Source organism: Hypomesus transpacificus, chromosome 13 (genome assembly GCF_021917145.1).
Source record: "Hypomesus transpacificus isolate Combined female chromosome 13, fHypTra1, whole genome shotgun sequence".
Lineage (NCBI taxonomy): Eukaryota > Metazoa > Chordata > Actinopteri > Osmeriformes > Osmeridae > Hypomesus > Hypomesus transpacificus.
In genome coordinates this window covers 2,736,360-2,757,410 of record NC_061072.1, presented here as the reverse complement: position 1 = coordinate 2,757,410, position 21,051 = coordinate 2,736,360, and the positions used below count along the sequence as shown (strand labels likewise).

Below are 21,051 nucleotides of genomic sequence, written 5' to 3'. Positions count from 1 at the left end.
GTTTGTTAGCATGCCGTGTGTCACTTCTTTCAGAGAATTATTGCCTTCACCTTTGCGTAATGCGACTGAAACACTAGAAACAACTTCTGATATGTACTGTGCATAAAAAATGAAGTCTGTATTCTGTGCAAAACGACCATCGGCATTGAGTATGCATGTATTTAGGTAAAGTAACAGTGTTCTTTTTTCCTCTCTTTCAGCATGTAAAGTAGGCCTACCAGTAGGAGAGAGGACAGGGAAACATTTCATTGCTTTTATCTGATAGTATCCTAACAGGACTGTTACCTTCACCTGGTGCCACAGTGTTTCCCACACAGACTAATTTGTGGCAGTGCGCCACAGAATTAACACCGGCCGCCACATATTGCGTTTCGTCATAAAAAGAAATTGTTTAGGCTATCTACAACACGCAGTGTATTCGTTCAGCTGCATTTCCTTTCCCTGCTCTCCTTCCGTCTCTCTGTCACTCACGCGTCTCACACATACACAGTCACAACGTCAGCACATGTAAGCAACAACGCTATGCGATATCAGCATTAGTACCGTAGCTAAATCTAAGAAAGTTTATTACTTTTCGCTAGGTACCTACGAACATGTCTTAATCTGCTAGACAAGTGGGTTCCCCATCGTTGTTTTGGTGAGCAGTCTCACAAGTCCTACTTACCCGTCGTCATGGAGCCGACCAGCTAAATAGTTATTTAGCACTAGCGTTTCTACCTGCATATATTGTTTACAATATTTTTAGGCTTCAACCAGTGCTGATCAAGCATAAAGACAGGGTCAGGGAGAGAAAGAGATAGATTCATTAGGCATTGAAGAAAGAGTAGGAGAGGAGGATAGCATCCAACATAGCTCATACATATATATTTAATAGGGAAAAAGTTCTGTGTAAAGTTCTGTGTAACGAATGACCCCCACCACCACAAATAGTTTTCTAATCTGTGGGAAACACTGTATTTAGTATGTCCTGGAAATGCTGATCAATGATCTCTGAACCAAGATCAACCAGCTGTAACGATGTATCTGACAGAAGTCCATTCTCTCCTTTAATGTATGTCAAATCTTCCTCTGGTTGCTCCTCAGGAGAATTCTCTTCATCACTCTCTTCTACTGTTTCATCTTCGTTATATGCCTCTTTCTCAGCGTCATCAGTTTCATTCAAAGTATTAACCCAGTCTTCATTGAACTTCACATCATCATTTACATTACATTTACATTTATTCATTTAGCAGATGCTTTCATACAAAGCGACTTCCAAGAGAGAGCTTTACAAAGTGCATAGGTCACTGATAATAACAACAAGATAGCCCCAAAGCATTGCGGGTAGCCAAAACAAGAACACATTGTGAACAACCAAAAAATAAGTGCCAAAGGGAAAAACCATAAGAGCATGTAGTTAAGCAAGTTACAATTAAAACAACATGAATCTTTAAGTGCAAGTGTACCTGTAGAAAAAACAAGCAACAGTAAAATAAAAATATAAGATTAACTAAAAATAGAACAGTTTAAATCAGCTACCACTAACCAACAAGAGCAACAAGTCACTAAGCAAGAGTCATTGTGATCCTTGAGGAAACTAGCATTGGGTTCAGCAAACCATTCCTAAGTACCGTTGTACTCCCTGAACAAGTGCGTCTTGAGCCTTCTCTTGAAGGTGGAGAGAGTCTGTGTCTCTGATTCCAACACTGGGGGGCCAGGCAGGAGAAGGGCTTGTGTTGGGACCGGGCAGTCTTGAGCGGTGGGACCACCAGGCGGTTGTCTGAAGAAGACCGTAGGTGGCGGGTGGGGGTGTCAGGCTGCAGGAGAGACTTGATGTAGTCTGGTGCAGTCCCGTTCACTGCTCGGAAGGTCAGTACCAGGGTCTTGAATCTGATGCGGGTCGTGATGGGTAGCCAGTGGAGGGAGATGAGGAGCGGGGTAACGTGGGAGCGTCTGGGTAGATTGTAGACCAGGCGGGCCGCTGCGTTCTGAATCCTCTGAAGAGGGCGGGTTGCGCATGCTGGTAGACCGGCGAGCAGCGAGTTGCAGTAGTCCAACTTGGAGAGGACAAGTGCTTGGACAAGCAGCTGGGTGGAGTGCTCAGACAGGTATCTCCTGATCTTCCGGATGTTGTAGAGGGTGAATTTACACGACCGGGAGACCGCAGCAATGTGGGCCGTGATGGAGAGCTCGTCATCCATGGTAACCCCAAGGTTCCTGGCAGAGGATGAGGGGGTCACCGTCGCAGATCCCAGGGTGATTGAGAGGTCGTGGGAGATGGAGGGTTTGGCCGGGATGATGAGAAGTTCTGTTTTGGCGAGGTTCAGCTTGAGGTGGTGCTCGGTCATCCAGACGGAGATGTCTGCGAGGCAGGCCTCAATCCTAGCTGACATCCCCGGAACGGTCGTGGGGAACGACAGGTACAGCTGCGTGTCGTCAGCGTAGCAGTTGTAGGAGAAGCCATGGGAGGTGATGATTGGTCTAAGTGAGGTGGTGTACAGAGAGAAGAGGAGGGGTCCAAGGACGGAGCCCTGTGGGACACCGGTGGAGAACTGGTGAGGGTCTGACAGTTTGCCTCCCCAGGAGACCTGGTAGGATCTTCCCGATAGGTAGGATGAGATCCACTGGAGTGCAGTGCCAGTGATGCCCATCTCAGAAAGTCTGTAGAGCAGGATCTGGTGGTTAACCGTATCAAATGCTGCAGAAAGGTCCAGCAGAGAATGATGACGGATGACCATAAAGCCGCTCTGGCAGACTGGAGGGTAGTGGTGACTGAAAGGAGGGCAGTCTCTGTGGAGTGGCCGGTCTTGAAGCCCGATTGGTTGGGGTCAAGCAGGTTGTTCTGAGAAAGAAAGTTAGACAGTTGGTTAGATACAGCACGTTCAATTGTTTTAGAAAAGAAGGGTAACAGTGATAACGGTCTGTAGTTCTGCAGGACGGCAGGGTTAAGGGAGGGGGGTTTTTTTGAGTAAAGGGGTAACTGGCCTGTTTGAAGGCAGAGGGGAAGGTGGTAGAGGTAAGAGAGGAGTTTAGGACATGGAGCAGAAAAGTTATGATGGAGAGGGAGATTGTTTGAAAGAGAGGGGAGGGGACAGGATCAAGGGGGCAGGAGGTGGGGCGATGAGAGAGAATGAGGTCAGAGAGCTCTGACTCGGACAGGGGAGAGAAAGAGTTTAGACATTTAGTTGGGTCAGTCATGAGTCATCATACCATTTATTGTGCGTCATGAAATATCTCAGAGCATTTCTGACACGGTCAGTATGGACATATATATACTCATAAGGCCCTTTGTATGTCAATTCTAGTATCAGTTTTAATCTTATCATTTTGTTGTCACATTCATGTCTTGGAAGTATGTTTGATACATCTGCGATCTACATCTTATTGATAGGAACAGAGACACATGGGCCATGACAAGCTCTCTGGCGACTACGGAGTATAAACACAGAAATTTCATGAAAGGAATATGACATGCAATCAAATGTTGCTCTGAAGAATTGAGACGCTTAAGTTCCGCTGGGATTTCCTCCAAATGCATGTTGTTAGCAACGCTCTGGTCTGTAAGTTTTCCACCAAGTATTTTTCGATGGCATTTATAGCAAATCCATAACTTACTTGGATTGTCACACAAATAGTTTCCATGCCTACATTCAACATCACACACGTAAATATGTTAATGTTATAAACCTGTTAGCCAGTGCAGCAATTTTCTCTTCTCTGTTTTCATAGCAAGATCTTTTACACTCAACAACCTGTTTTCGGAAAAGTAAACAGTGACACACACAGCATACATACTCTGGACCTGTACTGACTTGGAAATGACTAATCGCAAAATCAAGGTTTTCTTGTCTCTTTTGCCACCTGCATAGTTCTCACAGCTTCCTTGAGTTTTATATACACAGATATTTTCATTTTATTGGTACTTCTTCCCTGTTATGCTGTTTGATTTGATTTTGAAATATTATATTTCTTCTGTATTTATGACGACCATAATCACGGACAAAAGATTGACATTTCCTGTTTGTCTGGTATTTGGATTTAGCAACTGCTTGCACAGTAGCTTGAAAGCTAAGATTTGTCCTGTATTTACTTTTAGAGTATGCTCGTACACTTTCTTTAAAGTCAAGATTCTTCCTATATTTACTTTCAGAATATGCTTGTATACTTCCTTTAAAGTCAATATTCTTCCTATATTTACTTTCAGAGTATGCTCGTACACTTTCTTTAAAGTCAAGATTCTTCCTATATTTACTTTTAGAGTATTCACATCTTAATTTTTAATTCACGATTTGTCCTATATTTGGTCAAATAATTATACAGCTTATATTTTTGAAAGGTTGTGTTTCTCCAATATTTACTCTTCTCATTTTCACACTTAGCTTATTTGTCAGATTCCTCTTTGTCATATTTATCTTTAAGATATTTTATTTTTTCTCTCTGTAACCACTGTTATAATACTGTTGAAGTTCTTTCTTAGCTTTCACGTTTTCTCGTCTTGTTCCTGCACCAACATTTTGTGCACATCTTTGTTTAAGGGAACCTGTTAAGTGTGCCTAAAAACGCCTAAACAGCATGCCCAAAGTAAATTGAAAGCTGTTCTTGAACCATTTGGAGTACCTGCATGTAAATGGTCTGTTTTGAAAGCTGACACTGAAGTTATTTCCCCTGTTGTCAGGACCCCTGTCAGTCCTACTGGTGTTCAGTAATAGAAGCTTGAACACAAGGAAAGTGAAAGTTTCTATTTCTGCCTAGATTTTGTTTTGAAAACAGAGGCCTGAAGAGGCCTAGAGATGGAAGGTATTAGCTGGAAGACAGAATTGGACCACAGGTTGAAGCCTTACCTAATTCAAATCAAAAGTCAAACATAATACCACAATATATTCGTATTTGTCACATGTTTTTATAAGAGTACATCCAGGCGTTTTCTAAAAGGGCCTTTTGAAGACTCCAGAAATGACCCTTGTAACCCAGGTCAAATTATTAGGATAAAAAGGTATAATTGTTATCTCTAATGAAAGGTGGTACTTAGAACTATCATATATAATAGCGTAATCCCACATTAGTATTACTGAAACACAAAAACTGAAGCATGAACACATTGGAGTGCTTTATCTGATTCCCAGGATTGGGGCACAAAGAACACTGATTCTGTCAACCATATTTACATTTACATTTATTCATTTAGCAGACGCTTTTATCCAAAGCGACTTCCAAGAGAGAGCTTTACAAAGTGCATAGGTCACTGATAATAACAAGATAGCCCCACAGCATTGCGGGTAGTCAAAAACAAGAAGTACATATTGTGAACAACCAAAAAATAGTGCTAAAGGGAAGAAACCATAAGAGCATGTAGTTAAACAAGTTAAATTACACAACATTAATCTCTAAGTGCAGATGTACCTGTAGAAAAGCAATAAAAATAGGATTAACTAAAATAGAATACAACAGTTTAAACCAGCTACCACTAACCAACAAGAGCAACAGTCTAAGCAAGAGTCATTGTGATCCTTGAGGAGACTAGCGTTGGGTTCAGCAAACCATTCCTAAGTACCATTGTACTCCCGGAACAAGTGCGTCTTGAGCCTTCTCTTGAAGTTGGAGAGACAGTCCGTGTCTCTGATGGAGGTGGGGAGTTGATTCCACCACTGGGGTGTCAGGCAGGAGAAGAGCTTGTGCTGGGACCGGGCGGTCTTGAGAGGTGGGACCACCAGGCGGTTGTCTGAAGAAGACCGTAGGTGGCGGGTGGGGGTGTAAGGCTGCAGGAGAGACTTGATGTAGTCGGGCGCAGTCGACATTCATTCTGAAGGCTCCACCAAAACATAACAAATGGGGTATCGCCATTTACAGCTAGCGCTAAGCTACAAGGCTAACAAGCTTATATCAGAGCCAGTCGAAGGCAGTTTGAGATATTGGTTTAGAACGAGTGGGGGGGGGGGCGGGGGGGGGCAGGACGCACAGACCTAGTTGGCTTTAGAAGGCTGTCAACGGGGCATGGAAGCTCCTATTGGGTGAAACAAGATGTCTATCGAAAGGGGAGAGTGTAGCGGCCATTGTAAGACTATCCCCGCGGTTGTACTCGACCCACATCTCCTCCTATGAGTGATAGTGCATGAGAGACTGAAATAAAAATAATTGGCAAAGGAAGAATGAAGCAACAAGATCGTGGCTGTGTGTTGATATAATTCATTGTTTGGACAACTTCTCGACATGGTTAGATACTTTGGACCTTTGGGAATACGCAGATGAGGTTTTGATGGGTTGTGTGCATACCTTGAACATTCCGAAGTAATCGTAGGTAAGTAGTAACTTTTTTCTCTGACTTTGCTGAAGGAACGGTCACCGGACAAAGACGTTGACGGTACTTGCTGTTGCGAGTTGATCTTGAATTGGTTTATTTCAATGAAAGCACAAGAATCGTAGCTTTCCAATGATATATAACATGTGTAGCAGTCAAAAAAATATATTTGTTGATACTTAGTGCGTAGTAACTGGGGGAGGAGGGGGCGGAGGAAAAAGAGGTTGTACAACTGGGTTAACCCTAACCCATAATGATTGCCTGTGTGGTTCAAGAAGATACCATTTTCAGTTTTTTTTCTGTGCATGACTGTAAATCTGTAGCTGTGGGTTGGTGCGCATTCCATCTTCCATCATTAAAGGTCATCAAGTTGTTTCTAAAAAGTCCGCTGCAGCAAACATTTCCATCTCAGTTGCCCATGAACCACTGTAATAAATGTATATTCTTGCCTTGGTCACGTAGTCCTGTACAGATGTGTACTCATCTCTCAAATTTGGAACTGTTCTGTTTAAGGTGTTTCACGACAGCCTGTTTAATTTTCAGATGCTTCTCTTCATTTTGATGAAAAGATGGGCTATGATACAGGGTTCTTGCAGGTTTCAGTAAGTCAAATTTAAGACCATAAAGATTGAAATTTAAGAACTACACAACGCATTACCCAAAACATATTTAAATCAAAAGACATTCTGAAAAAATAGCCTATATGCAATTTCTATGAATGGAATTCATTAAAAAAAAGAAGCATACATTTAATTTACAGATAAAGCAATCACATTAGTAACCAAATTGAATATTTTGGGGGCAAAGCGAGCCTCGTACCTGGAGCTGGGTACTGCTTGTAACCAACAGCGGAAATCGCTTTGATCTAGCCATAGGTGCGTTCGACTTCATGCAGCGCCGGTGTCGTCTGCAGCCTTTACTTTGTCTGAAATCTTGATTTTAGTAACTACTCCTTCTTCCTGAAAGATAACCATGTCATTCTTGGTATCTACACAAAGCTCTCATAATAAAACAATCATTCAACTATATTTTGTAACTGTACCAAGATGTCCAGAACAATATTTGAATGGTCTTTTGAACCAGCCAGAGACCAGATCACACCTTTGGTGAAGGAAGGAGGGGGGAGTTGACAGCCCAGCTTTCCCCAATCAACGTCTGACCCCAGACAGGTCCTCCCTCGAACTCTGAACTGTATAAATATCTGAGATGACCATCAATCTCAGACTCCAGCGAAACCAACCATGGCATGAACGCCATCGGGATTGGCGTCCCAAAGGACGTCCCCAAGCTTCACCTGAGATTCAACTTTATAGTGATCACGACACTATCTGGACGTTTCAACAGAAGAACCAAAAACGCAATTATCATTGCGACTTGACTGAGATCCCGCAGATTCAGCCACATGACCCGGCAGCGCAGCCGCGCTTTCACTTCCGATTCTTCAAATGGACCTTTGGTGCAAACCGCCCTCAACCTCATTGATCAACTCCTGATCAAACGTAACTATGGCTAACGCTCTTTCCTTCCCGACTTGGCATTGGCGTGAGCTCTGTTTATGATTTGTAAGGATGTAATCATTGACTTACCATTTCTGTCTTTCTTTAAGTTAGACCATTTCATTCTGTTCATTGAAACCAATAACTCATATCAAACTCATAATCTAAGTTGTTCGTAAGCTCTGTTTACCTTACTTGAATAAATTCATTGTAAAGATATTTAGACGTGCATGTTCACTGATGTTACGATTGGCTCTACACTCAGAACAAATTGTTTTGTACAGTCGCATCTTCTATTATAATATTGGCACACTGTGTGGCAAATGAACTCAGTTTTGCTTGACCTTTTTTGCGCAGTTCACCGAATTTGTTATGTGAAGTAATAAACAGTTCAGCAATTGGTGCATTCATGACAATGGTGTTTCTATCTACGCCCACACGTTTAAAAACAGATGACATTGTCCCTCCTTTTCTGAATTGCTTCAGAACCTTTTGGTATCTGGTCACCACCTGTTCTGGTGTATTGGCTGCAATTCAAAGATACAATGAGTATTGAACCCCACAACGTTAGTAAGCATCCACACTGTCAGTCATATATTGACAAGCACAGCAAATACAAATCTCTTTTTTACCTCTCTTTAGTGTCTGTGATTTAGACTTGGCCGCCTCATGGGATTTTTGGATATTTTTCCCCTTTCCCTTCTTCTTCTTGTGATTATCAGATGACTCAGAAGAGGAATAGTCAAAATCACTTGAAGACTGACTTGACTCTTTTCTGGTATCAGTGTGGAGTTCCAGGATGTCATCTTTTTGGGGTTCTTTTTTTTCTTTAAGAGCTGTTTAAACACATTGTATGTTTATTATATTGGCTTTGTAACAAAGCAGAGTAGTTTCAGCATTAGTAAGGACAGGTAAGGGTGCTGAACCAAACTTTGGTAAGGCGGGGCGCAGCCAAAGGTTTGTTAGTTGACACAAGTAAACAGCTGGAGACTGCAGACAATGGGGGTGGCTGCAACCACACTATACAACTTCCCCAGAAATGATACCGCTCTCTAATTTTACCCCTCTGACATTAGGCCATATTCTGAGACAATGTACAATTGCAATTATAAATTGTATAAACTTTATGGCTTGTATTTTATTTTATTGTTTATATATATATATATATATATATATATATATATATATATATATATATATATTTACCAGATGCTAGTTGCTCCTTTAGGTAATCCCTCTCCTTGGTCAACTCGTTGATTTTGTCCTGCTGAAATTCAATTTTCATCTTTGCCTTCTCCATCTCATGTACCATTTTTTGGTTAGCAACCAAAGCTGTTGGGGCCTGGGATGTAGCTATGGAAAGTACAGTATAGGAAATTGTCATATTTTAACCTTGTTTTATTAGGAAACTTCCATATTTTCAACAACATAATTACAATCACTTCTCGTAATATATTCTTGTATATCAGAAATGTGACAACTTTCCAAATAACTATCTAAACTAGCCACATAATACAGGGCCGGCCCAAGCCTTTATGGGGCCTTAAGCAGAATTGATTTAGGGGCCCCCCTGTGACGCAGATATTATTGATTATTTTTAATAGGGTTAGGGTTATTCGCACAGGGTTAGGGTTAACCCTAGGGTTGTTAACCCTGATTATTCGCACACTATTAATCTAATGCACTAATTAGCAATGTTATTAGTTGTGTTGCTTACATCATAACATTGATTTTACCCTTATACAGTTTTTAATTTGAACAGGAGCAAACCCACAAGATTGGTCAGGTGATGATTTGAACTTTTAAGTATTCAAAGTCTTACAGTGCTAAGTGGTGTACTTAATGTGGTGTAATGAAAAGTAAACCAGACAATGCATCTATTGTACACAAGTAAACACTTTAATAGTTTATGGTTTAAACCAGCAATGTGCAAAAGTGCAAAACATTCAACTCTAAATAACTTAAAGATAAACAGTATTTTCGAATTTCTTACAAAACTGATATTAAATTAAATACCTACAATATATACTGATCTGGGATTGTTGAAAACAGACTTGCTGTATCATCAACTGTTGCACTTGGGGCAGGATGCGTTGGTTGTGACCCAGCTCCAAAATATTTCAACAGTGCTCCTAGGGAAGATTCATATGAGTACATAGAAGACGGATCAGAATATTAATTTAACAACTTAAATGTTTTTACACAGCAGCAAGCCATATGTACACTTGAAACCACAACTCATAATCTATAACTAGCTAATAGAGGCATAATGATATTAGAATATTATAACAATTACCCCAAAAGGGTAGGATCTAAGCAAGCTACTCTATGCTAGCTTTGTTAGCACACAACGTAGCCTAGTTAGCAAACCTACCTTACAGTAAAGTTCAATGGCAATCGAAATTGATTTTGAAATATATTTAGCTAGTCTGCATTCGCCTAGGTGAATGCATACTAGCTAAATGAATGCCAATTTTAAAGTGGGGGATCTAGCTTTTATATTTTGTAAGCTTGCTAGTCTAAGTGTTACACTAAAATGATAGCTAACTCTACCTAACGTTGAAGGCTTGTTTGACGCAACCCTAGTGCTAAATATGAATGTTCGTAGTGTAAGTATAGCGAAAAACAGCCTAAACTGTCCTAGACTTTTAGCTGCAGTACTTATGCTGAGGGCTCGCTGATATTGCTGTCTTACTAGAATGTGCATTTAGTCTAGCAGACGCTTTTATCCAGAGCGTAGTATCTATGAGTTGTTGCTAACGTGTGCTGATGTTGTAGGCTACACACCCAATAAATTCCAAATTTCCAGGCCTCTCTAGTTTCTACTCTGCCACGACCTTCTGTAGCTTCTCAGCTAGGTGAGTGCTTGTGTGCTGCTCATACAGGGGCCGTGTCTGTAGAACTGACGCTTTCATTTCCCACTCAGTCAATAAAATGAGCAGTCACCGTGAGGTAGCTTTTGGTAGCACGAGAAGTCCAACCATCAGTCGTTAGTGAAACGGAGGGTGCAGCTGACAACTCGCGCTCCATCAACGTCCGTGTTTTGTTGTATATGTAAGGAACCAGGGCAGGCGTTGCTGCTACTGTATCCCTGCCTGTGTTTGCGCTGTTGCTCAGCTAGTAGCCTATCGTGTCGTGGTGTAGGAGGACTGATCGACAAGCGCATCATACATTTAGCTAAGACTTGCATGTACAGTAGTTAGTCTGGAGCACTGCTTCTGCATTTTTGTTTTGCTTTTCCCCCCATTGTACCGAACTCGTACCGAACCGTGATATCTGAACCGCGGTACGAACCGAACCGTGACTTCAGTGTACCGTTCCACCCCTATAAGGTAGTGCTAAGTGCTAAACAAAAACAGAGACATTTCTCTCATCTGAATCTGTTATGGAACCAAATTGCCAATATGCATCTTTTTCTATGGCTCTGCGGCCCAGCAACTCAACTTCCATAACATTTTGTTCAGGAAGCCTCAACCCCAATGCTAAACCTGAAAACGAAAACTGTAACGCTCTAGTCTTCCGTCGCTGGTGCTGTATTAGACGCTGGCGTAGTGATTTGTGACTGACTGGTGAACTGTGGAAATATCCTCGATTGAAAAAATGCACTGCCATATGTCAAAAGAAACGCTTCTTTTAACAAGATAAATTAAATGTCAATCAGCATCCAATTGCCAGGGATAGCGAATGACATTTTGGGGTGGCACCTGGGGTGGCCAGTCCGATATTAGGGGGGTTCAGTGCCACCCCGGCCACCCCTTTGGCTCCGCGATTGTGAATAGGTGAACTATTCTTAAAAAAATGTCTGTCATGCATAACCTGTGTGTTGTCAGTCCTGTATAGGATAGTCTATGAAAATGGCATGACGTAGGCTAAATAGTTTTGGGGACCTGGGGGTTGTAGATTTTCCCAGGGCCTACGACTGCATCAGATTGACATGATCGATTGCAGCAACATTGCAGCAAGCTCAACAACCCTTACAATAATGGCCAAAAAGCTCAGGGAGGTCTGCATCACAGCTGTTGAGAGGATAAGAAGGAGGAGAGGCCAGGAGGAGAGGTTTGTAGTTATTGATGAGAGCCATTTTCGACACAAAAGAAAGGTGTGTTAAATAATACTGTCTTCAAATATTTGCAAATATTATAATCGATATATCAAATTAACTGTGGTCCATATTGTTTTGTGTATGTGCTTCTACTTCAGTATGGGAGAGGACGAATGGCTGGCAGATGGCATTGAAAAAAGTGGGTCTTTGGGATGTTGAGTGTTAGGCATCAAGGGCACAGAAATGGTAAGCCTGTTTTACGCCTTGTGGAAAAAAGATCTATAAGACATCAAGTCCCCTTGATTGCCCATCATGTGACGCAAAGGTCCTTGCATCACCAGTGCAGACCACCATCAGAAGCTGAAAGCACTCCTGGCCTCGGTGATTTACTTGACTGAATTTGGTGAATGATGGTTTCAATGATGGTTTTTATATTTTCTGGTATATTTAAGTTTAGTTACCCAGGAGCTCTGTTGACATACTTAGCTAACGTTAACTACAGCTTGATGAATTGAGTCATTGAACACAGCAGAAGAGAACGCAACATTAGCCAGCTAGCTAAAGCTCCGGTGGAATTTTCAAATGAACGTATGCAGCCCTTAGTGCCGCTTACACACAACAGTGACACTGACAGAAAAGCTAATTTGAGACAATATAAAGATGGAAAACCAGGCTAAGAAACGTAAACGTAATTAACTACCTTCACTAGACAACATTTTACCAATTGGACAATTTGTTTCAAGCTCCAAAAACTATTTCGCTCAAATCAGCCAAAGAAAATCGCTCGCGTGCTATGCGCGCTCGCATTAACCATGGAAGTCCATAACTAGCATCACATCAGACAGAATTTGTATGCATTAGCAAGGCGCTCGGTGTGGTGGCGTATAGCGGACAGGTTCTGGTGGGCCGGTCTGGATCAAAGTCCAGCGCCTATTTTTACTTCCAGTCCGTCCCTGCCGTTCTATCAATAAGCAGACCTGCCAACCTGTACGCAAAATACGCTGGTACTTGTATTGGCTGTCAATCATGATGGAAGAGTAGACAAGTTAAGTTACAGCATGTCCACAATCTCGTGGGGTTCATACATTAAGCCATTTTTGGTGCCCTTACCACATTGTGCCTCATATACTGTAAATGTTAGACCCAGTGACAGGCTGGCATGAAATGGCTTGCATAATACTTAGTAAGGAGGCCATAATAATTTTTGACTCATGGCTTAAGTTACGTTTTCTCCAGTTCTCCCCAGGTTGGCAAAAAGTATCTCAAAATGCATCAGATTGATGCTTTCAAATATGGAATATTCAAATTTTTCTTATGGGGTAGCATGCACCCGGACCCCTTAGAGGGGTAATATCCTTCTCACCTTTTTCACCCCTGACCCGTTTTCATGCCTGCAAGCGTCAACACATCAGAAGAAAATGGATCCGAGACTCTCTGAGAGAGTCTTCACAACTTCACTCACCAACAATTACATTTGCTGACGTTGCAAGACTGGTAGAGGAAAACTCCATCACAAAAAAGAACAAAATAATTAAAGGGTATTTATTTTTCCATTAGGAATTTGTCCATCAGTATCAAGGTAGGTGAGAGCGATCAGGCTAACTGTTAGCTACTGAACTGGGCTGCGTTTACCGATAACGATGGATCGTAGCAACGATCGAGCAGAAAACGAAACCATCGATATTTCTTACGTGCGTTTCCCAAACATTCTCGTAAGGAGTAGGCTAATCTGTGCGCTTTCAAGAGCTACGCATTTTTAAGAGACACTACCTACGATGTGTTTGGGAACGGCCCGTAAAACTAAGATTCGTCCTAAAACTAAGATTCTACCATCAATTTAGGCTTACGACGGGAAACGCAGCCTGTTAACTAGAATGACATATCATTACCGTGTCCACTTAGACATAATGTATGTAGAGTATAAAGGATATAGACAACCCTAAAGCATTATAGTCTGCTTTTAATGAAGCATTATGGTATCAATTTGTTCTGAATGGTTGTCCAAGTGAACGTCTTGTGTGTAGCGACAATAATGTTAGCCGAATGCTAACATCATCAGTTAACAGTTTTCCCTGGCAATGTCTGTTGATGTGCGTGTGTTTGCGTGTCAGTATCAAATGTAGTAAAGGGACAGGTTTTTGTGAGGGCTAGATGCTACTCATCTCAGAGGAAAAACGAGGATCCTCACAAACTACAGGTTTGACCACTGAGTGCACATGTTCCCTGTTCTTATTGTGGCAACCTGAGCTTCTTACTGCCGTTGCAGTACTCTTCACTTGCTGCAGTTGCAGCTCTTTCTGCTGAGTTTCTGCACAACTACAGGTATAGAAACGTCCTCACACACACACTGTTTGTTTGTGTAGCCTTGCTGGCCTCAGGAGTGCTGTGTTTTTTATTAATGTGTTTAAAGAGTGACAGAAGGTGATTTCCAGCATAAGTCTGGAAATCTACCTGAATTATGTGCAGGAGCTTTGACTCAGGTCTTTCTCTTCATCTTATTCTATAAGTTATAAATCTCTACTGCTATTTCAACTTTCCATAAACTGTTACTTCTGTTTACCGCTGACAGTGATGTAGTAATGAACAGTGATGTACACCATTCTTATTTTATTTTTTTGGGGGGGTGTATAGATATCACTTGCTGCTGACAATGGACATCTGATGGCCTTTTCCTGCAGCTGCGTAGCTGGAAAAGGTTTCTGCAATCACATTGTGGCCCTCCTATACCAGACAGCACATTATTTGCAGCTTGGCCAGAAGACTGTTCCTCCACCTCTGGCCTGCACAAGTGATTTACAGCGATGGCATAGACCGAGAACACGGGTGGGTGAAAGATAAGGTTATTTATTTAGCCTGCTCTTTTTCACATGATTTAAGGATGGATGATTCAAATACTGCTCCATACACACACACATCTGCCTGGTCCTAATTAGACCCCTTCACTTCTGTTGATTTGAAGTACTGAAGGAAAATGAAAATGAAGTGGAAGTACATAGACAGGTGGAGCCAGGCTACACACACAGATACACACACACACACAGCAATGATATTTTATTCTGAATTTTAGGGAATCCATCCAGAACCTGTGAGTGATGTGGTGGTGCGAAAGCCAACAACAGTAGGCAAGAGTGGTCTTAGGTCCACATTGTACCAGGCATACTCAGGTCAAGTGACAATTTATGTCCATTTTACTTTTACTATGAAATCAATGTTGAATTAAGTGGTTCACTTACTGTATTTTTTCTTTCTTTAGGACCATTTCCTGACCCTGATTTGATGGATGCTGGAGCCAAGCTGCGCGAGGTGCAACCTCAGCCTCTCCTTGCCCTTGTGTTAGATGGCTTGTCTGAGATAGAGCTGACTCCATCCAAATTTGACCCTGTTCCACGTGGATCCCCTCTATCATACCATTGTCCACCTCCACAGGAAACATCCAGTGACATTATCCTGCACCACTTGGCTCCTGAATTCCCTGCTCTTCCTCTTCCTTTGGATCAGCATACTTTCTCTAACCTGGACTTTGTGCTCACATTGCACCAGCAACTGCATCTACAGTCATTGCTAGTGTCACCACAAATGGCCAGTGAAATTGAGAAGGAAACCAGGCAGCAGTCCAAATGTCCTGCGTGGGCACAGTTACGTCAACCACGGTTAACTGCCAGTCGCTTTCGAGAGGCCTGCTCTTCCTGGGAGGGAAATGCAGATCCAGAAGCTGCAGCAAAGGCCCTTGCTGGCCAAATGATAAGAGGCTCCAAAAAGCAAACTGCTGCAATGATACGAGGTCTGCAAATGGAGTTAGAAGTCCTGACTAATTATGCTGAATTAATGCGAGTTAATGTGCTGTCTGTTGGATTTGTCATTCCCCCAGAAGCACCACATCTTGGGGCTAGTCCAGACGGTAGGGTCTATGACCCTTCCGAGTCACCGCCGTTTGGACTTGTAGAAGTGAAGAGCACCACAAAACATGATGCTTTGCAGGTCGTGCACCTTAAGAGGGAAAATGGCTCTGTCAGCCAGAGGCAGTCACACCGGTACTACTGGCAGGTTCAGGGGCAATTAGCAGTAACCTGCCTTGAGTGGTGTGACTTTGTCACAGACACTCAGGCAAATGTATATGTTGAAAGAATCTGGAGAGATGATTCATTCATACTCAAAATGAAGGACAAATTAGACCTTTTCTACTACAACACATACATGGATGTGTTCTTGGAATCGCACTGAACTGTCTGGACTCTCATTAGATGTCTACAGGTTTCATGTTAATGAACTAATCAATCAGTTAGACCTTTTGTACACTACACATACATGGATGTGTACATAATCACACTGGCCTCTCACTATATGTATTTTAATCATTTATTAATCAGTTACAATTACTCATTAAACATTTTACATGTTCATGAATTAACCTGTATAGTTAATTTATTAATCAGTTACATTTACATTTAGTCATTTAACAGATGCTTTTATCCAGTTAATTAAGTAATTATCACATTGCCTCCTACTTGCCTTACTTCCTGGTACTGTACAAGCTCTTCTCCTGTCTGGCTTCCCAATGGTGGAATCAATTCACCACCTCCATCAGGGACACTGACTGTCTCCCCACCTTCAAGAAAAGGCTGAAAACGCACTTGTTCCGGGAGTACAATGGCACTTAGGAATGATGGGCTGGATCTGATGTTAGTTTCCTCCAGGATCACAATGACTCTTATTAAGACTTGTTGCTCTTGTGGTTTGTGTCTTAAAATTATTGTACTCGCCGTGAAATATATTATTGTTGCTTGCTTTTTCCACAGGTACACTTGCACTTTTGAGGCTCTTGCTGCTTAATTGTAACTTGTCAAACTACATGCTCTTATTGTTCTTCCTTTTGGGACTTATTGGGTTTTCACACAGTATGCTTCATGTTTGGCTACCTGCAATGTTTGGGGCTATCTTGTTGTTATGATCAGTGACCTATGCACTTTTGTAAAACTCTCTCTTGGAAGTCGCTTTGGATAAAAGCGTCTGCTAAATATAAATGTACTGTAAAATGTTAAGTGAATTGCAATAAATCGGTGGTTTATTCAGTTAATGGATTTTAATGTCTATACATTAATCAGTTGCTCCTGGTACACAAGGCCCAAAATGATTCTGCTCCACTTACAGCAGAGAAAATTAAAAGTGTGCTTCTTACAATATTTAAGATCCCTTCCCTTAACCTTCCGTATGTGGTATGTGTCTTACCCCGCAAAGGACAATGAAGCAGTTATTTACATTTAGTCATTTAGCAGACACATTATTTACATATATATATATATATACACACCAATGACAAAAAGAGAGCAAACCCAAAACCAGGATAAGTATGCAACATCACATGCAATATACTCTCCAGATCTCAGTCTTCTTCAAAAGACAAAGGTCCTTGAAAATTCACCATTACACAACAGTTGTGCCAGATCTGGCTGACAGTGCCCATCAGAGTGAGAGGTACAGGTGAGTCCCAGATGTGATTGGACTTGATTCTGCCTATTACCCTCTCGACCACTATCCTGAGACGCGCTATGGCTTGTGTCTTCTCAGTATCCTCTCTTGTAAATTGGGCTGAACGCTTGAAGGGTGGAATGATGAGATTGGCCCCAACACCAGAAAGGAGATCTTGGATAATAAATCCTTTGTCGGCCATCACGTCATCACCTGACTCAAGTAAGGAAAGGATTCCGCTGATATTTATTACCCCTTGTCAGAGATGCTTCCAGTGTACAGTGGCGAGAAGAATGTCACCAAACCATGGGGAGTGACTCCGATCAGTCCCTTCAAGGTTGTCCTGTTTTTGTAGTGGGAGAACGTTTCTGATTGCAGGGTCAGTGAAGAGGCTGCCGCCACAGCAATCTCAGTGCAGTCCAGTATCACACGGACATTGGGACAGTACTTCTTGAATTTTCCTGGCATGACGGACTTCACCTTCTCCCTGCTCACCCAAAGAGGAAGCGTCGCCAGAATGAAGAAGAGGTAATTGGCCCAGGTGATGGTCACACGGCTCACAGTGGCTAAACTTATCTGGAACATGTCAGCAATTACCTGCTCCTTCATGCCAACAGCTACTCGCATACAATAAATAAGAAATTCATCAATTAATGGCATGCTGCGAGGGGGACTGGGACCGATGTTTTCACTGGTGCCTTCACTGATCCTATTTGCTTTACTCTAGTAGACCAGTCGAGAGGCAGATGGTGCAATGGAGTCCCAGAAGATCTTAAACACACGCTCAGATGGAAATTTGGTGTAAAATCTCATCTGGTCATCTGACGCACAATACCGGCTGAAGAGGTCCGGGGGTGGTAAGGCTTTCTTCAACTTGGCTTCCAAGTCTTGGATGCAATCCACTGCCTCATCTAGCATACCTGTGGTGATTGAGAATTAACAAATTAATTCAGTCCTTCATTCAATTATTTGACAGCAACTTAACAACGTTAACAAGCAGGATTAGTAACATGAAGTTTTGCAAAGTAGGCCACAACACAATAACATAGTGAGGGAATTAGGCACAGCAATATGAGGTAAGGAATTATTTTAAACCCATTAAGTTAGCTGTGGTAAACTATTGACAAAGTGTTAGTGTTTGAAGAAAGCAACGCACCACTGTACCATGAAGACATAACGTTACAGGAGGTGGAATTTCTTACCTGAGGGCGGCGGCGTCGCATAATCGTGGTCCAAGTTTTATTTGCTATTTCCTACGTCGAAGACGTCAACGGCTGCCTTTTTTGGCACCGCTCATACACAGACTCCCTTTTTCCTTTAAGGTTGAAATCGTTCCATGGAAAAAGTCTAGGTACAGCCTCTGGTTTCAAGCGGCGAACAGTGATACCTAAAACGTAGTCGTCTGAGGTAAAGTGTCTGCTGCAGACATGAGTGCTCCCCTTTTTAATGGTAAAGTTGTGTCCTTCATTCCGCCGGATAGCCTGAATCCATTTTTGTTGAACTTCACTATCAACAGGGAAGGAATGAAAAGACAGATAACAGTGCTGCCAACTTTTTCAAAAACCTTGGCGTGAGATTTGGTTGCCCCCCCCGGGCGAGCTTTTGCGAGATTCACTCCCCCCAAAGGCGAGTTTACACGGCTGCATAGCCGCAGGAACATATTTTATCAGGGGGGTGCTGGGTAAAAATTGGCCCTGGACTTTGATCCAGACCGGCCCACCAGAACTGGCCCCTATATACGCCACCACAGCTGCCCTGCTAATGCAAGCATAGCCTGTGTTCAATGTGATGCGATTTAGGGAGTTCAATCCTTAAAGCGCGCGCGCATAGCGCACAAGCCGAATTTTTTGGGGCCTTTATTTGAGCGCGAAACAGTTGAGCTTCATGTAAAATAAACTGCCGTTTTTCAATTGGTAAAACCTTGTCTAGTGAAGGTGATTTCTTTGTCTCTTAATTTTTCAGCCCCACCCTACGTTTCTTACCCTGGTTTTCCATAGTTATTCTTCTCCCGGTGCTCCCGATTGCCAGTCAGCTACTGCGGAGCTGTGCCACGGTGGTGGATTTTTAAGTCATATAATTTTAAATTTTCGTACCGTCAGGGGGTGCTGCAGCACCCTCAGCACCCCTAGTTTTCGCGGCCATGCACGGCTGTTTGCGCGTCAATGTTGCTTCACTCGGTTAACCTGCGCGTCGTCCGTTAATGTTTACAACGTTAGCTTGGCTATTTGTTTGGCGTTGCCTTTTCAGCGTGAGATATACAGGTCCTTCTCAAAAAATTAGCATATTGTGATAAAGTTCATTATTTTCCATAATGTAATGATAAAAATTCAACTTTCATATATTTTAGATTAATTGCACACCAACTGAAATATTTCAGGTCTTTTATTGTTTTAATACTGATGATTTTGGCATACAGCTCATGAAAACCCCAAATTCTCAAAAAATTAGCATATTTCATCCGACCAATAAAAGAAGTGTTTTTAATACAAAAAAAGTCAACCTTCAAATAATTATGTTCAGTTATGCACTCAATACTTGGTCGGGAATCCTTTTGCAGAAATGACTGCTTCAATGCGGCGTGGCATGGAGGCAATCAGCCTGTGGCACTGCTGAGGTGTTATGGAGGCCCAGGATGCTTCGATAGCGGCCTTAAGCTCATCCAGAGTGTTGGGTCTTGCGTCTCTCAACTTTCTCTTCACAATATCCCACAGATTCTCTATGGGGTTCAGGTCAGAAGAGTTGGCAGGCCAATTGAGCACAGTTATACCATGGTCAGTAAACCATTTACCAGTGGTTTTGGCACTGTGAGCAGGTGCCAGGTCGTGCTGAAAAATGAAATCTTCATCTCCATAAAGCTTTTCAGCAGATGGAAGCATGAAGTGCTCCAAAATCTCCTGATAGCTAGCTGCATTGACCCTGCCCTTGATAAAACACAGTGGACCAACACCAGCAGCTGACATGGCACCCCAGACCATCACTGACTGTGGGTACTTGACACTGGACTTCAGGCATTTTGGCATTTCCTTCTCCCCAGTCTTCCTCCAGACTCTGGCACCTTGATTTCCGAATGATATGCGTATTTGCTTTCATCCGAAAAAAGTACTTTGGACCACTGAGCAACAGTCCAGTGCTGCTTCTCTGTAGCCCAGGTCAGGCGCTTCTGCCGCTGTTTCTGGTTCAAAAGTGGCTTGACCTGGGGAATGCGGCACCTGTAGCCCATTTCCTGCACACGCCTGTGCACGGTGGCTCTGGATGTTTCTACTCCAGACTCAGTCCACTGCTTCCGCAGGTCCCCCAAGGTCTGGAATCGGTCCTTCTCCACAATCTTCCTCCGGTCACCTCTTCTCGTTGTGCAGCGTTTTTTGCCACACTTTTTCCTTCCCACAGACTTCCCACTGAGGTGCCTTGATACAGCACTCTGGGAACAGCCTATTTGTTCAGAAATTTCTTTCTGTGTCTTACCCTCTTGCTTGAGGGTGTCAATGATGGCCTTCTGGACAGCAGTCAGGTCGGCAGTCTTACGCATGATTGCGGTTTTGAGTAATGAAACAGGCTGGGAGTTTTTAAAAGCCTCAGGGATCTTTTGCAGGGTTTAGAGTTAATTAGTTGATTCAGATGATTAGGTTAATAGCTCGTTTAGAGACCCTTTTCATGATATGCTAATTTTTTGAGATAGGAATTTGGGGTTTTCATGAGCTGTATGCCAAAATCATCAGTATTAAAACAATAAAAGACCTGAAATATTTCAGTTGGTGTGCAATGAATCTAAAATA

At 42.4% G+C, this 21,051-nt stretch overlaps 1 protein-coding gene across 3 annotated transcripts; it reads left to right on the top strand.

Moving 5' to 3' along the window:
• The first annotated feature begins 3,121 nt into the window (after positions 1 to 3,121).
• LOC124475682 lies at positions 3,122 to 16,406 on the top strand. 3 transcript variants are annotated; one of them, XM_047032465.1, is made up of 5 exons: positions 3,122 to 3,233; positions 3,371 to 3,539; positions 14,444 to 14,635; positions 14,880 to 14,976; positions 15,066 to 16,406. In XM_047032465.1, the coding sequence occupies exons 2-5, from the start codon at positions 3,516 to 3,518 to the stop codon at positions 16,031 to 16,033; spliced, it is 1,281 nt and encodes a 426-aa protein (XP_046888421.1). In that variant the 5' UTR covers positions 3,122 to 3,233; positions 3,371 to 3,515; the 3' UTR covers positions 16,034 to 16,406. The 3 variants fall into 3 exon arrangements, with proteins under 3 accessions (XP_046888421.1, XP_046888422.1, XP_046888424.1); XM_047032466.1 differs by lacking the exon at positions 3,122 to 3,233 and having other exon boundaries at positions 3,314 to 3,539; XM_047032468.1 differs by lacking the exons at positions 3,122 to 3,233; positions 3,371 to 3,539 and having other exon boundaries at positions 13,089 to 14,635.
• The last annotated feature ends 4,645 nt before the right edge of the window (positions 16,407 to 21,051 follow it).

Bases quoted from the DNA above. Each gene is read 5' to 3' on its own strand.
- LOC124475682 (XM_047032465.1), top strand. From the start codon at position 3,516: ATGTTGTTAGCAACGCTCTGGTCT. The intron at 3,540-14,443 runs GTAAGTTTTCCA...GGGGGTGTATAG, and splicing joins TGTTAGCAACGCTCTGGTCT to ATATCACTTGCTGCTGACAA. The intron at 14,977-15,065 runs GTCAAGTGACAA...TTCTTTCTTTAG, and splicing joins ATTGTACCAGGCATACTCAG to GACCATTTCCTGACCCTGAT.